Here is a 17611-nt window from a genome sequence, read left to right on the forward strand (position 1 = left end):
ATAAAATGACGAGGAGACTGCTCTGGTTCGTTCACAGTTTTAATTGCAGTCATTTCTTTAAATAGCAGTTAAAATTTTAAAATGAATTAAAAAGCTGCTCCACAAGCAAGTTAGTAAATGAAACTACACCTTTTTTTTGTCTCACATTACAGTTAACCACACTACAAGAACTGGTAAAAAATAGGAATAAAACTGATTTGAGCAGTTTGACAATATTTTCTTGCATTTTAAAACTGCACATTTATCATTAAGGTAATTATTAAAAATGAAATGGCTCAAATCAACTTTTTGCTGAATTAGTTTTAACAATACGCCCACATGAGACATATACACATTGCTTATGCATAAAGTTAATTGCTATATTGTTTTTTTCCTCTAATCACTCTGCACTAAAAGATATTTGAATATATACACTATATACAAACATGCGCTGTCATCTTTGCATTCCACCATACAGTACATGGTTGTGCTTTGCATTAGAGTCCTCACAATGTAAACTGCTCTTACGTAACGTAGAAGCCAGAACAATAAAGCAATTTGATCTCTTGAGATGAAGGCCCCCTTTATATCTGTTGATCAGAATGTATCTTAATTCAGTTGGATAACATTAGTAAATTATTAGTTTATAGTATACATGCCTGGAGTTCACACTGAAATCTAATTCCTTATCTTGCTATCACTGTTCTCCCAAAACTGGAGAATATTGCCTTGCAAACTGTATTCTATGCAACTTTTCGTTCTTCCAGTGCGCAAAATGTATTTATTTTTTGCTTAATTAACGGGCCAAAAGATACATAGAATAGATATCAGCAAGTCTCTCTTCAAAACTTGAAAGCAGAAGACAAAAGGCTCCAAAATAAAGCTCGGATCCTTTTCAGTTCAGTTGATTCTGTGAAAAATAACATTTGTTTTCAAGTGCGTCAATAAAAACGGGCTGTCGCACACATTTTCCCCCCCATGAAATTAGATGTCGGTGTGAAAAAACCCACACGGGATCACCTCATTTCTCACTCCAGCAGACATTAGCAAGTGTTTGACGAGCAGACTCCAAATATTTGAGGCCTTAGTACGACAAGTAAAAGCTGTGATTCAGTGGTACTCCCCGTTAGCGACAGCAGGGCAGGCTGGAAATCACAAATAGCCGCAATTGACAGAAAGTTGTAGCACTGGCACTCATCCATAAAAATAAAAAAAGCAAATAAAAAGAGGAGAATCCGAGAGACTACGAAGACAAAATAAGTTAAGAAGCCTTTTTCAGGACGTACTGTAGCTTTAAAAACGTGGAACTAAGTCCTCGATGCTTTTTTGTGTTTTTTTTCTCTTCTTTTTTTGTAAAACGTGCTGGAGTCAATAAAAGCTTTTACACTTATTCACGGTATCAAAGTGTTATCCTCTGTATTTCAGTCCACCCCTGTGTCTTTCACCTGTCATAGCTCTCCTCTTTTGTTCTTTTTTTTCTCCACGATCACGAGATGCCGCTTCCTTCGCCTCGCGTCCGTGCTTTCTACGACGCGACGCGCCATATTCAGGATGAAAACACCGCGTTTTTTCACGCAATTAAAAACACGGGACGGTTATTGGAGTCACGTCCGCGTTCGTTCCCCGCCGGCTACGTCGCAAACTGCTGATAAAAAGCCAGCTTGACCCTCTCGATGTGGTGGCACAGCTTGATGGCCGGTCCCAGCTTCAGGTCCATGCACTCCTGCACCGTGGGGAGGTTGAGCAGCAGCAGCGCCTGCCCGTCGATCTCCTGTGGAAACAAGTCGTCATCAGATGCAGTTTTCCCGGCTGGTCGATGGTGTTATTTGTATTTGTTACCAGGGTTACAGCACAAGTGTGCGATGCCCTTTTTATTGCAGTAGCATGCGAGCGAGCTCTCATCTCGAGTGGCCAATCAGGTCTGCGAGTATCTCCGTACCTGATCCAAGAAAATCCGCGCGAGAGGCGCACAGTCGGTGGTCCTGATGAAGCGAACCACGTCGGTGATGCTCCACTCCAGGGGCTGGTGTCCAAACACAACTTCTGAGGGGGCTCAGTCTTTGAGGTCTGTGAACACACACACACACACACACAGAGTGAGAAAGAGACTCAAGAGATCTCGCAGCTGAAGTGGAGAGGCTCTCGGCTCATGCTGTTTTGAAGGGTATCACACCTGAACATTTCATGAAAGAAACACTGGCTGTTTGGCCTCGTTTTCCTCGTCAGCCGTTGAAAGCAAGTTCAAGTCACAGAAGAAAGGGATTGTGCAGAACATTTTTGCACTTGAGGGAATTTCTATTTCACGCCTAATGTTACACATTAGAGTATTCATTAAAAGACACTCTGTCCGGAAAGTAACCTTCGATTTAAAAATACAGAAACATCACAAATATGTCCACATATTTATTGAGGCCGAGTGAACTCCGAAAGGTCTCGCTGACTTTCGTTACCTTTGGTGAAGGAGGTCGGTTCTCATCGTCGGAGAAGGAGGGCGAGCGGGGTTTCCGTCTCCGCCGCGTGGGCCTGGGCGTTGCCGGCGGGGAGGGCGACGGCGTGGTGGGCTGAGACTTCCCGTACGACTGCTCGGAATCCTCCTGGAGGTCGTCCTGCAGCTCGGAGCCGGAATCGCTCAGGGAGTCATCTTCATCCAGGTCTTCTTCCTCGCCGCTGCCCTGCGAGCCAAAGACGAGAACGACAACAAAATCAGATTTCAAGTGAAGTGTGAGGAAGGATAAAGTGAAACCACTTCAGCTTCCTTTTCATATAATGCTTCATGGTGAGAATATGAGTGTGTGTGTGTGTGTGTGTGTGTGTTACCTGCGGAGACCCGGCGGGCGTGTTGTCCACCGAGGCCGAGGAACGTCTCTTCTTGTGGACAAAGAGCTGCTTCCTCCTCTTCCTCCTCCTCCCTCGTCGCTTCACTCCGCCCTCCAGGTTGGAGTGGCCCCCTGGTGGACGGCCGACGCGTTTACTCTTCTTCTTCCCGTAGTAATATGCTTGCGGAAAGACAATTGGCTTATTGTGAAATGAAGCATTTGACATGCGTGCGCGATTCTAATTACCAATACGTCATTGAGATGGACGGATATTGAATCGATGAAACTGTGGCGGGTGTGTGTGCTGTCGGGGGCGTCAGTGAGTGTCTGTTGCCGTCTAATTGCATCACTTTCTTTAACCCGCGTCGCTGCACTGCAGCGCCGAGTCAAAATATCAACAGATCTGTGTCTTTGTGCGTCAGGGAAAAAAAATGGTTCGGCAGAAGATCAAAGAGGCCGATTCTGACACATCTTCAGTAAACTATACATTCATCGCCCGTGAAAAAGTTATCGCAAATCTCAAAAATCCTATCCCTCTGCTTCACGTTCATTAAGGGTGCATTCATGTGATAATTTCTATTCATCAGCAACACAAATGGAAATAACCATTCGAGAAAAAAAGAGAAATTGATGAGCTTTTGTGTTGAATTTGACGATAATAATAATAATAAGGTCACGACTGAGAGACGTCAAAGCTATTACCATCACGGCAACACTAGGTCACGCTCATCGTCCGCCACCCCGGATCATGTCGTTTAGAATCAGCCGTCTCTAGGACTGTACACCACCTACTGTATTTGGTCTTGGTGAGGACCGAGCAGTTCTCCGAGCAGTGCTCCAGAACCACGCGAGGTCCAAACAGGTTTGGGCAGCACTCCAGCTTGATGCAGGTTTTCCTGCAGAAGTCCGCCACGCGGTCTACGGTGCGGACGATCTCCACCGTGGCCCGGTAACTCTTCCCCTTGTACCTGACACACCAAAAAAAAGAAGTTTGAAGAATAAATCATTTGCGATAACTCTCTTTCAGATTTCCACACAATATTAGACGTATCGGTGTCTTCCCACTCACTAAAGCTCCAGTTACGCTCATGTTTGATCGAAAAAGGTCACGACGACCATTAAGGTCGCTCTAAAAAAGTAACTGATGATGTCATGGGCTAAATCTGTGCTAAATTGAAGTGTCTTGTGCTGGGGTTCTGGTGTGCGGGTATTTATTGGCACTGGTGCATTCAAGTACATGTTTAATCCAGCAGCACATGTCCTCAAAGAGGCCGGCTGTGAACACTACTCCTGTTCCGGCAGGTTCTCTTCACACAGTGGAGTATTTGGAGCTCAGTGTTTAATGGTGCTTCCCCTCACTTGGCTTTGAGCGTTTCTCCGTAGCCTTGCCAGCGGCTCTCCTGGTCCAGCTGCAGCTCCCTCAGCACCCGGCTGGGCTTGTACGCAGAGTTTATCAGCAGAGTCAGAACCTGGATACAAGACATGTGGAGAATTACAACTCTTGTCTTACATTTTAACATCAAACCATATTCATTTTCATTTTCTTATTTATCTATTATAAATTATATTATTATATATTATTATAAATTATATTATTATAAATTATATTATTATGAAGTATATTATGATATATTATATAATTATAAATTATATTATTATAAGTTATTATAATTTATGAATTATATTATTATATATTATATAATTATATTATTATATATTATTATAAATTATATTATTATATATTCTATTATTATGAATTATATTTTATATAATTATATATTATATTATTATATGTCTTGCTTTTTGATTATCTTTTATGTTTTTAAATCTTGTTTTCTTTTGCATTATGTTTTGATGCTTTTAATGGTTTTACGCAAATCCCTTTAAATTAAGCCCTTTAAATTGCCGTGTTTTTGAAATGTGCTCTACACAAATGAACATGTGACTATTGATTGGCAGTAGATCAGCTTTACTTAGTCTTTACTGGGCTCCACATTGTGCGACGTTGTTATTTAAGTATTATGGGTCTACTATCGAAGATGCATAACCTAAGTATAATAATATAACAAAACAATCACAACTGATAACAATAATAATAGCACTGGTCTCCAACATGATTGTGTAACTTTTTCACAGCAGTGCTCTAAAAACATGCAGATGTTTAGTATCATGTTGATATTAGTTTAGCGTGTTAGCATTGTGCTAAATTATAAGACAAAGAACAGCTGATTGGCCGATGGGAACGACATTAGTTCATCAGGTCCAAAGAAATGGACAAGTTATAAATCGACTTGATGCTATATGGAAAGTTAAGGATCCGTTGAAGCGTTCAAGCGCATCCTCTGGGAACCATGAAGGGCCGTACTCTCACCTCTTTGAGCACCAGGACACAGTTTCCAGGACCGATGAACTGAGGAAGCTCCGCGATGCGTCCCTTGTTCAGGTACGGCCCGGAGAAGCAGCGGTGGTTGAAGTAGATCTTGGGGCAGCAGTACTTCCTGTTGCCTTGACCTGCGGGGTGGACACAAAATTATTTTTTTAAATTCCCCTGACTGATACAGAGTCAGGAGAAGGGACGCATCCCAGTCTGGATTCCTTCAACGGGCCCTTGAGACATAGCACTCACCTGTCTCTGGATGGTTGGCCATCTGCTGCCCGGCGGTGTCGGGTAACGATGACTTTGGTGGAATTTGGCTGTGAAGTGAAGAAAATTGAGTCGGATGTGGAAAGGCAACAGGACACGAACCATTAAATCAATAAATACGTCTGTTTTCGACTCACTGCTTCTCAGGCTGCACCACAGCAATCTTCCTCTCTTTTCCACCTTAAAAACAAGGGCAGACTAATCAAGTCAAGCTTATCACATGATGCCACTAATTTGAAGGAGGTCGGGATATCGTGTTTGTTACTCGTAAAGGCGCATGTGTGGGGATCATTAGAGTCCACTGTGACTGGGGTCTATACCTGAGGGTTTAATTGGGTAGATGAGTGGATAGCCATTTGTCTCACACCAGCTGATGGGGAAGATGTCGAGGGAGTCCACGTGAACTATCAGCTCGGGCATGGGCTGCTTCAGGCCTGTGCAAACAGCGGCAGGGAGCAGCAGTTAAGGTAATTCAGACGGCACCCTTAAACTGGCGTTATTACCAAATTCAGCTCCAGCAACTGGAACGACGATATCAAAAAGATCCCATTAGGACGGCCAGATAGCAATATGCAATAGCACGCCTGCAGACGCGCACACATCTGCACGAGCATGACCATTAAAGAGGGCTCATACACATGTTGACCAATGGATCTTTAAACCAAATTTCCATGACCAAACATGTTGTGAAATCTCAGTGTATACACGTGTATACCTTAAATGACACAAATGAATGAGAAATAAATATTTATTCTTTCAAGCTGTGTGAATGAACATATAAATATAACAAATTGACATGATTTTCCCCAGACTTTTGGAAATTAATTTTTTTAACCCTTGTGTTGCCTTAGGGTCATTTTTTGAATCAATCAATACCCTCCTCCCTGCCTTTTGGGTCATTTTGACATTCAATTTCTTTCACTCTCCTGTTACCTTTCACTAACATATTTTTTTTTTTATTTGGTTCAATTAATTCCAACAATTAAAACCTCAGAAAATTATTAGAATTAATATTGTTTTCCAGTTTTTTAAGTGTAAGTTTTTTTTTTTTGTTGACTTGTTGACTAGAAAAAGAACACCGACATTAATTATTGAATATTAGGGGAAAAAAATGGGGGGAGGGTGTATTATTGATTCGGCCAAAAATTAAAGGACTTTTCCAGGCATGAAAAAAACCATTTTAAAAACTAAGAAAGACATCTTTTCCGACTATATCTGGATTGAAACACAGATTAGCACTTAAATGGCACTTAAATGGCTCTTACTCATGGTACTACTAATGTTACTTTCTGTATTCTTGTTGTTCTTTGTCTGTACTCTTGGTTGATGCACTTATTGTAAGTCGCTTTGGATAAAAGCGTCTGCTAAATCACATGTAATGTAATAATGTAAAATTCCATGACTTTTCCAATTTTTTCCACGATCGTACGAACCCAGACTAAAGTGTTCACGTGAAGGGTCCCCCCCTATCCTCTCTACTGCATCCGTGAAGACTTTAAGGTGCTTGAAAAAGCAGAACACGATGTCGTCTGAATTGTGCAACGCGAGTCGATGCATAATCTCAGAACAGGTGATCTAGTGTGTGAACTCGTGTATAAATACTATAACTCATGGATCCAGTAATAGATCCACGTACTTTACATGTAACGCATTAACCTGTGTGTCATTACACCTGGAAATGTGTCTCTCCTCCCGCTTCTCACCTTCCAGGCTGAGCCAAACGTACTGCCCTTTGACCCGGGTGACGGTAGCCACGTGGATGTTCTCCGGTGACAGCAGGTTGATAGCCTCCAGTTTCATGGCCTCTTTGAAGCTGTGCTCGCACTGCTCCTGGCAGGTAAACAGAGAGGGGGGGGACACGGCGTGTGAGACGGTGACGCTCGGCCAGGCTGTTGTGCTGTCGGTCAAATATAACGACCTACATTGTCTTATATTCTGACTGTAATAGAACATCTATTTCCCACAAGGTTGTTTAACGGCTGCAAACTGAAGCAGACAAGCGAGCGCGCCGTCAGCGCCGCGTCGCATCGCATTGATCCACGGACAAACTGAACCGGTATTCAGTCAATATTGGATATTTAAAATACGACAGTAGTTTCTTAGAGTCGCTGCTTGGATAATAAAACCCCCGTGACGAAGAAGGAGGCTTTAGCTCCGAGAGCTTGAAGATAGCGGCAAACATTGTATTCATTCACAGCACAGATGTCCTGCTGCAGCAGTATAATAACAGTGAGCTACAATTGTTTGGCAATGACTAATCTCATATTAACCCTTTCCCTGAACAACGACTGTTAGGAGTCTGGTGGAAGGTTTGCGGCCGAGACACCAGACCCCCCCCCCCCCCCCCGATACCATGAAGTCTGACCGGTGTGAGCTCTGCTTAAAAGGGCTTTAAACAGAGATCGACTTACAGTTGGGAAGCAATGTTGAGGAGCGGCCTCAGCTTCACACTGTTTCAGGTAGTCTGCCCAGTCAAAGTCCGCACCCTGGTATCCTGCACACGATAAAAACAGAGAAAGAATGGACAGAGAGAGAGAGAGAGAGAGATAATGGAAACAAATAAAGACAGGGAGCGAGAGACACGGAGAGAGAATAAAAGCATGAGGGATCTAATCACTGCCATTCCTTACTTTCTGATATCAGTGATAACCGAATGAGTCATTGGTTAAAAAAGAAAAGAAAAAAGGACAACATTTGACAGAGCAGACCTGGTGGAGGGCTGAGAGTTAGTCCATTTTTGAGGCTCCACTGAGTAGGGAAGATCCCTGGACTGTCTCTGTGACACAGGAAGGACCTCCCGGCACCCTCGGACTCCTCAAGGCCACACAGGTCATCCATCTTCACCAGGTAGTGCTGCTCATTGAACACCTGAAGTGGAGAGGAAACTTTCAGACACTCGGTTTTTTTTTGGACAGCTCCTAAGGTTTTAATTTAGTTTCACGGAGTCGAGCTCAAGAGATCCACTCGGCTTTACGGTTAAATAGCGATATTAAAGAAGATGGAGTTTCAGCCGAGATTTAAAATATACTTTGGCTCGTCAAGAGTGATAATGAAGTCATAAACAGCCAAGAAGCAGCAGCAAAACGAGAGATCAACATTGCAGCATGGGGAGAGACATATTTGATTGGAAAGCCGGTTGCCTTGGTGACGGTGGCGGGCCTGATGGAAATGGGAGCCGCGGGGTCAACAGCCTCCAGTTTCATTCCTTCTTTGAAACAATGAGCGGCGACGGCAGGCGGCGGCTCCTGAGAAAGACACGCACGCAGAGGGCTTTTTCAAAAACTCAGCGTCCAGTCACGACTCTTTGCTTCACGCAGAACCATCCAATCAGCACCGAGCGGAGCCGCGTGCGTTTGGGCCGCTGGGCTCGGCAGTACCTTGCTGAACTCTGCGGTCAGAGCGTCGTCCTGTGGCAAGTCGCTGATCCTCTGCGTCACCTCCTCCCACTCGGCCGCGGTCCGCAGGGCCAACAGGTCTGAGCCAAACAAATGCACACACACAGATATTTAACGAGAATGGTAAAACGTACAAGCGATTGTGTAAATAACTGAATCTTTATGCCTTTTTCTTGGTTCTGGACGTCAAATTAGGTCACCGTAATTAATTAAAGAAGCAAGCGAAGAACAGTATCTTTACAAAGTATCTCTGCAGCCATAAAACACTTTTACGAGGTTCCAGGCGGCCTTATAAACAGAATGATGAGCAAAATAAACAAGGCTGGACTTCTAACGTCACCCTAAATTACAGATACAAAAATACATTACGTCTCCTCTATTCTTTGACGAAACATTCAAATTCAAGTAGTACAAAAGGCTACGATTAAGTCTCACACATTTAAGGTTAAATGCACCACCAGTGCTCACGACACTCGCGACATTATGCCAAAAGCAAAGGATCCAGACGTAATAACAAAAAAAGCCTCAGCGATCAAATATCAACAACGCCGAGCTGCAGTGGCACCAGAAGGTAGATCCGCTGTGTCGGGAGAAAGATATCGCCTCCGCTCCGGTGCCTCTCACTTCTTGCATAATTAACACACTTTATTCACTCGAAGAACATTCGCAGATCATGGAAACCTGAAAACAATTATCTATTTAATGCTGCACCGGGAAAAATCTACTTCAGGGTGTCCTGATAAATATTTGGGTTCAAAGTATTGAAAAAGTCCGAAAAAATAAGCAGTAATTACACATTCCTTCTGGGGTAGTCACAGGATTATATGGTATCCAGTGTGTGACATGTGACTTATCCATCCTTACTTTTGGTTTTTCCCTCTTTCTTTATTTGTTAAAAACAAAATACAAATCCGACTCGGCGCCACTGACCCGATGGAGGCTTGAGGGTGCAGCCGTGCTCTTTGGCCCAGCCGGGCGGGTGCAGGCGTGGGTGCAGGTAGAAGAGCCAGAGGGTGGCGGGCGTGTCCGGGAGGCCCTCGGTGCCCACCAGGCGCAGCTTCAGCCTCCCGCCGACGTTCTCCTCCACCTCCGCGGCCCAGGCGAGCCCCGGATCCACGGCGTCCTGGAGCTCCACGTAGCAGCCCGCGGACAGGAGCTCCACTGGGTCTCTACCGCGCTGGGACTGTGTGTGTGTGTGTGTGGGGGGAGGAGTGGTAAATGAGAAGCTCACTTACACACGTGAACACACGCCTAGGCGCCGAGGAGAGAATGCGCCGCGTGACTAAGTGGCAAAACTGAAGCGCGGTCACTGAACGCTCGACTTAAGGCTCAGAAGGATTTCACGGGCTGCAAACAAAAAGCTCACCGCCTGGGATCTGTGTGGACTTGGGGACTTCAGGCGGGGCATGCCAGAATTCAAAATTGCGACACGCTCATATTTAGTTCAAGTTCAACTCGATTCAAATGGACATTTTTTAAGTGTGACGTTTTTAGGCCTGCGCTTGGATTTTTAACCGAGAAACAAAACACAACCGTTCTGATCACCGGGGGGGGTATCAACGGTCCACTTGGTGCTTTTTCTGATGCCAGATGTGTTTACAAGTGACATTAAATCCATAAAGGGCAAAGTCTGAATGTATTATGACAACTTTGCCAGTTATATTTACCGCATTATGTGTGTTTTTTTAAGATGAATAAAACCAGCCCAGATGAAGAGGATTGTGGTCGCTGCATTGACAGCCTGTGTGTGTGTGTGTGTGTGTGTGTGTGTGTGAGATGTTTCTAAAAGGAACAGCTGCTGTGTTCCCCTGCCTTACCAATTCCAGCAGGTTGGCAGGAGCGCTGCACTCCTCGGCCAGGGCCTTCTCCAGCAGAGCCTCCCAGTCCTGGTGCTTCTCACGCACACCTGGGTGGACCACACACACACACACACACACACACACACACACACACACACACACACACACACAGAGTTCAGTTTATTAGCTCAAGACATTGGGCTTCGGATATCTCTCAGTCACCCTGAAAAGGAATACATTGTACATTATTACATCTAATAGGGCGTCTTACAGAGAAATCTGTCTTTCAGTTTCTCTGATATTTAATTTCCTAATATTTCTTCAACAAGTCAACTAAGTAAGTGCTAATTAAGTCGTATTACCTAACTAAAAAAAATTTAATTGCTTCAGCGCCGTGTTCATTTTTCCTAGAGAAAACTATACGTCCTGAAACTAGAACGCCAGAAGAACTCTGGCAGCCCTTTATGGGAGATAGATTTTCTATTTGAGTTCCAACTAAATAGCATTTTGTGTACACAAAAAAAAACGGCGCTCTCACAATGTCTAATCTGTCACGGAAAAACTCCCGAAAAAAGAAAAGAAAAAAATGTGTCTTGAAGTACTCAAGTTACACTAGAGATGTATAAATCTGAATATAGTCTGCAAGTCATCATTAAAACTAACTGCGAGGGAATTTCATTGAACTTGTCATTGTTTTGTGTGACCGCTCGGCTCCACGGGAGACGGACGGCGTGCGACTTCTCGCACTCGGATCGCCGCCTCACCCTCGGGTGCCCTCATCGTCTTCCCGTGCTGGCGGCTCCAGCCCAGCGGGTGCAGGTCCGCCGTCGTCAGGTCGCACCAGAAGTCGGCACGCCGGTCTTCCTGGTAGCCCTCGTAGCGTAGCAGCTGCAGCTGGCCACACGTGGTGATGATGCTGGCCACCCAGTAAGGACCGTCGGCCTCGGAGCGCACGCACACCTCCAGCTTCATGCCCGGAGTCAGGCCCGTCTGCAGGCTCAGGTCCACCTGAGGCCAGGGCAGAAGAACGGAGAAATATATATATATATATATATATATATATATATATAGGTGGAGCCGTTCACTTGATCTCAGTTAGAGCACATTTATTTGCAGGGTTCTTACACATTTTGTCCAAGACTTTTCCAAGACTTTTCCATGACTTTAAACCAAATTTCCATGACCAAACTAAAATCTCAGTATAAACATGAAAACTGTAGAAAATGTTGCGTATTGATAGTGTACGCCGGCTTATATTTTGAGCGTCTTTCTTTAAAAAAATATATTAATTATTTCAAACTCGGCGTAAATGATGTGATTTTAACACATTTCCATGACTTTTCCAAAACTTTTATGATTTAAGTTTGTTCCATGACTTTTCCAGGCCTGGAAATGGCCATTTTTAAATTCCATGACTTTTCCAGGTTTTCCATGACCGTACGAACCCTGATTTTTATTCCGTAGCCGGCAACATCAAAATTAGAACAGAAAAGAAGAAAAGGGACGCCTTTTCTTTTAAGATGCCATTGGGTTTTATTCCAAATTAAACCAACCTGCCATCACACAGCGAATTTATAGAAGCGTTGTTACTACTGGTGATGATACAGTCCCTTCGATTGCTTTATCAGGGTTCATACATGTGTTGACGAATGGATTTCCAGAACTTTAAATCAAATTTCCATAACCGAACATTTTGTGAAATCTCGGTGCATACATTAAAAAAGTGAGGAAATGTCGTATTTAAACTAACAATGACAATTCCAAAGCATACAATATCCCTTAAATAACACAAATGAATGAGAGATAATAGTTTGATTAAAAGAATAAACATTTGTCTTTTCAGTTAAGCTGCGTTCGCTTGTCCCGCGAAAAATGTGCGAGTATGAGAGCGTGTGCTGGCTTATATTTTGAGCGTCTTGCATTTAAAAGCATATTCGTTATTTAAAGGCGTAAATGTATATAATATTGTTTTATGGCTATAAATATAACACATTTTTACTTTTACAAAACTTGTTTTTTTTTCTACAGGATTTTTCCAGGCCTGGAAATAACCATTTTAAAATCCCATTACTTTTCCAGGTTTTCCATGACCGTACGGACCCTGTTCATGACTTCAACAGACGTTTCTAGGGACTTTAATACCCCACGCCGTTCATAAATTTGAGTCACACTTTCATATTTAACCCTCCTGTTACCTGAGGGTCAATTTGACCCCATTCAATGTTTAACCCTCCTGTTACCTTTATATTTACTGACATTTATTTTTCCCCGGGTCAATTTCCCCAGCAATTAAAACCTCTATTGGTTTCCAAGTTTAAGTGAGATATACTTTTATGTTTTGTTTGTGACTACCTATAGCCCTTTAATAATAAAAAAGTTGATATTTACCGCATTGAAAATGCGAAGGTGTGTTTTTTGATTATTATTTATATATTTATTTATTTATTTGTATGCGTGTTATTCAAAAAAAAAAAAAAGTAATGAAACCGATGAAATTGAATTGATGATGATGATTGGTTATTATGGGACCAACATCTTTTTTTTTTACCATACGACACATTTGTTGTGTCCAAATTGGCAACGATATGCGAAGGGTATGCGCCGAAAAGATTCCCATTCTAGTTCTATATTTTTGACAGTGAAAAAAAAACAGCTCAAATTGAAAGAACAAGAACACACATTAATTTTTGAATTGAATGGGTCAAATTGACCACAGGACAGAGGTTAATACATATCGGTTTCTCAACTCGGCACGGGCGTTTAGTCACTGATAATAAATAACCGGCAGGAGCTCGTGTGTGTGTGACGTGTGTGTGTGACGCGTGTGTGTGGCGTGCTAGACGTGGAAGTTGTCGGCCACCCACATGTTTGAAGGCGTGATGGGGTACGGACGCGGCTCCGGTCTCCTCCAGGTAGTCGTCCCAGTTGAAGTCGGATGCATCCTGAGCAGAGTCCCTGTCTGGAAGAACACACGGCAAACGTATTTCTCGTTTTCCAAAACACCACTTTTGCAACATTTGGTTTTTCTTGCGCTCGTTTCACGCAGCGGTTCACAGAGCGTAGGTCTTACCAGACTCCAGCAACTCCTGACTCATGCTGGTGCCCCCTCAAAGGCCGAGGCTACAGGAGCTCTGGGGAGGAACAGAGGAGGAGGATTATTATCCGGCGAGAGGATGATCGACCGCTGGTCCAAAAACTCTGATCCCCACATTAGAAAATACTGTTTTCAATAAGATTAACGACGGCCCCACCAGCGGATCACACGCCAAACTGTATCAGCAAAAAGTTAAAACTCACTACGGCCGGCTCCTAATTTACAACAATTCACACCTATCGGCATGCAACGTGGCAGCCGACGACTACGGAGAGTAACAATGAGTCAACAAAATGTCAATCACACCGACGTAATTCTACAGCCCTAATTTATAAACCCCCCGTTTTGCGAAGCGAATGTGAAATTAATTTTGCATTTGTTTGGAGTTTTCAGCCGTTCCAAAAAAATTAATAAATCAAGGTCTCCTAAGGCCTTTGAAAATAGAGTTGTTACTGCATCGATACTCAAGTGCCTCCTTTCTGGTTCTGGACTCATCAATACAAAAAAACAGCAAGAGTGGTGGAGGTGGTGAATTAAAAAAATATATATATACAGGACTGTCTCAGAAAATTAGAATATTGTGATGAAGTTCTTTATTTTCTGCAATGCAATTAAAAAAACAAAAATGTCATGCATTCTGGATTCATTACAAATCAACTGAAATATTGCAAGCCTTTTATTCTGATTTATTGCTGATTATGGCTTACAGCTTAAGAAAACTCAAATATCCTATCTCTAAATATTAGAATATCATGAAAAAGTATACTAGTAGGGTATTAAACAAATCACTTGAATTGTCTAATTAACTCAAACACCTGCAAGGGTTTCCTGAGCCTTGACAAACACTCAGCTGTTATAAATCTTTTTTTTTACTTGGTCTGAGGAAATATTAAAATTTTATGAGATAGGATTTTAGAGTTTTCTTAAGCTGTAAGCCATAATCAGCAATATTAAAAGAATAAAAGGCTTGCAATATTTCAGTTGATTTGTAATGAATCCAGAATGCATGACATTTTTGTTTTTTTAATTGCATTACAGAAAATAAAGAACTTCATCACAATATTCTAATTTTCTGAGACAGTCCTGTATATATGCCGCACGTTTGCCTCTCAATAAGTTGGCACAGGCTACACCACCTCAAAGTAAAGCAGATGGTCGGCTATTATATTATATATATTATTATATATTATATGCTAATGTCATCCGACTCCACCTCTTCTTGTGAAACCCATTCGGCCTCGACCGTAATCGTTTGGCTCTTGTCGTGAATGCGGACGCGCCGCATCGCGCCTCGACACGTCGAAACTGACATGAGGGGGGGTCATTGTGTGGCGAGCAGACGAAATAAGTTAATGCAACGAGAGGGATGGCGTGAATGAGACAGAAGGGAGCGCCGGGTGTGACGAAGGTGGAGCGGGCGGGTTGTATGGGATGCGGGAGGAGAGCTGCTCCGTCACCACGGACCCCCATTCAGCCGACCTGTCAGGCCCGTCTTTGTCACGTCTGACGTCTCTATTAAAAACCAAGCCCGCCATCAGAACCACCCCCCCCTCCACCCGACGACCGGACTTGCCACCGCGACCCCCGTGCTCCACCGGGATCAGCGGCCACCTTTCACCCCCCCCCCCCCGCCAGACTCCCTCTGTCTTTCACCCCCCCTCCCTCTGACACACACACACACACACACACACCAGAGGGCCTCATTGTCCCCTGGGGTCACACTCCTGACACGGGAGTGGTGAAAAAGGAGCGGTGGAGACGCAGCGGAGGAGAGGCACAGGCCTGAAGTTATAAGGCGTATACTATTTGAGCATTTATGAGTTCACGGCAGCGTTTTAAACCGATTATGTCGCTTTGCTCGGGGGAGGGGGGGGGGGGTCTACCTCCTTTCTTACACAATCGACTCTGTGGCTTTTCTGAGCACGCAGACGTTTTAATGCAATTTAAAACAAGATGAAACTAAATCCGTCATTCTTAGAATAAAATATGAAAAGTGCCTGTATTGCACTACGTGGATTACAACACTTCTGAGGAACTATTCAAATATTCACCGACAAGCACTCAGTATTTGTTGAGTTTCTGCAGCGTTTCACTTCCGCGTGCAAACAGGAAGAAAAGCAACTTCCTCTTTTTCAGACAGCGAGTGGTCTGTGTGGACAACAGCTGACGGAACCCGAGAGATGAAGGGCCAAAAGTGCACGTACACACACACACACACACACTGCAAACTGACAAAATACACATGAATATAAAAATATTTAAAAAATGAAATAAATACAAATCTATTTTTTTTTTATTAAATGAAAATACACTGTCCAAACACTGTAATAGCATCTGCTGATCACCAGTGTGACATATGAATCAGCACATTTCAGACTGTCCTTTATGCTTCATCCTCCAACAACCTATTTTCAGAATAAAGTATTTTTTATCTTCTAATTATTATTTTTGCATTAGTTTTACAGCATTTTATGAATGTACGTCACTAAAAAGCTCAAATGTTAATTTCAAGTACAAAAAACCCCACTTTATTTTCTTATCTGTATAGTACTATCAAGCCATGGAGTTGATGGGGGAGGGGGGGCGATGGGTAAATAGCAGCAAGTGAGACAATATGGGGGCTTTTTTGTGTGTAATGTAGGTGAAATTACACTTTAAAAAGGCTCGGAAATCAAAGTTGACACTGCACGTCAACCCTGATAATAGTTATAAAAAAATGGAGAACATCAAATACCCTAAACCTCATGAATATACGGACGTATGTGTTCCTCTGAAGACGACGCAATATGGAGCTGGCCTCCAAACATATCGGTCAAACTGGCCTCCAATGGTCACCTGGCCGACACGCTTCACCTGCAGAACACCCCCCGAAAAAAAAGGATGCTGAAAGGAAGAGATCCACCTTTCCTCCACCCAGCCAGCACGCGCACAAACAACCAGGCGGCTCCGACCGCGTCGCTCGCCTCAGCCGGCGGATCACGCAAGTTGCACAACAGGGAAGTTAAGAGGAAAGAAGAAGAAGAGGAAGAAGAAGAAGAACAACAACGTGGGGTGCAATAAGTCAACGTGAAATGTGACAACAACAACATTTCCAGAGCCAACAACAATGACTTTATTTATTTCGCCGTTTTGGGTGACAGCCACACGGCTCGGCCGAGGTCGTGCAAACAGTCATTACGTAATTGGCTTAGACGTCAATAAATACATACTGACACGCACACGCGCGCGGATCACTGGGAATACCCGCACAAAATAAACTGAAACTAGCTTTGGATTGCACCGCTTTATACAGACCGACCGCCGCAGCGGTTGGGGAGCATTGATGGGCCGAGAGAGAGAGAGAGAGAGACTACGGCGCCGACGGGTCTAACTTTCACAATGAGGAGAACGCGGCATACCGATTCAGAGGTGTATTAAATCGCGGTCTGGTACATGAATAAACACGCGGTGGTAAATGCTCAACGGCCGTGCGGCACTCGTTGGACACATGGCACGGAAACCGCCTGCGTCCGAGTCAAGTTACTGAACGTCACGGCTCGAGCAATAAGAGGCAGTCTGACGAGCAATACGGGCGCTTACACTCGACCGAACCCGACTCATCTTTTTGAGAGACGGGAAAAAAGACGAATGCGCCACCGCGTCGCAAAACACCGCGAGGAATTCGTCGCCGACAACACAGAGCACGTGAATATTTAGTCGCAAAATTCTCCCCTTACCGCTAAGTAGTTTTTCCAAGTCGTTTTTTTTTTTTTAGATGCCGTTCCTCTCCGCCTGCTCGCTCGCAGTAAACGTCCAGCTAAGCGTGGAAGAAAAAACCGAGAGCCCCGGTCGGGCGTTTCAAAATAAAAAATGACTCCGAGAGCGGAAGTGGCGAGCCGTTGCCA

The 17611-nt window shown here is 43.7% G+C and overlaps 1 protein-coding gene across 1 annotated transcript; it reads right to left on the reverse strand.

Moving 5' to 3' along the window:
• Positions 1 to 21: 21 nt before the first annotated feature.
• On the reverse strand, positions 22 to 17517 carry sfmbt1 (Scm like with four mbt domains 1). The gene is given in 22 exon segments (XM_056436568.1): positions 22 to 1750; positions 1919 to 2004; positions 2007 to 2046; positions 2430 to 2651; positions 2797 to 2975; positions 3588 to 3763; positions 4155 to 4264; positions 5167 to 5306; positions 5422 to 5489; positions 5577 to 5619; positions 5760 to 5873; positions 7143 to 7269; positions 7851 to 7933; positions 8148 to 8307; positions 8580 to 8684; positions 8817 to 8914; positions 9765 to 10017; positions 10652 to 10740; positions 11398 to 11641; positions 13498 to 13592; positions 13704 to 13764; positions 17444 to 17517. Coding segments are annotated over 21 exon segments (2598 nt in total). The 5' UTR covers positions 13729 to 13764; positions 17444 to 17517; the 3' UTR covers positions 22 to 1609.
• Positions 17518 to 17611: the final 94 nt, after the last annotated feature.

The sequence above is a fragment of the Pseudoliparis swirei genome, chromosome 18, assembly GCF_029220125.1.
Source record: "Pseudoliparis swirei isolate HS2019 ecotype Mariana Trench chromosome 18, NWPU_hadal_v1, whole genome shotgun sequence".
Classification (NCBI taxonomy): domain Eukaryota; kingdom Metazoa; phylum Chordata; class Actinopteri; order Perciformes; family Liparidae; genus Pseudoliparis; species Pseudoliparis swirei.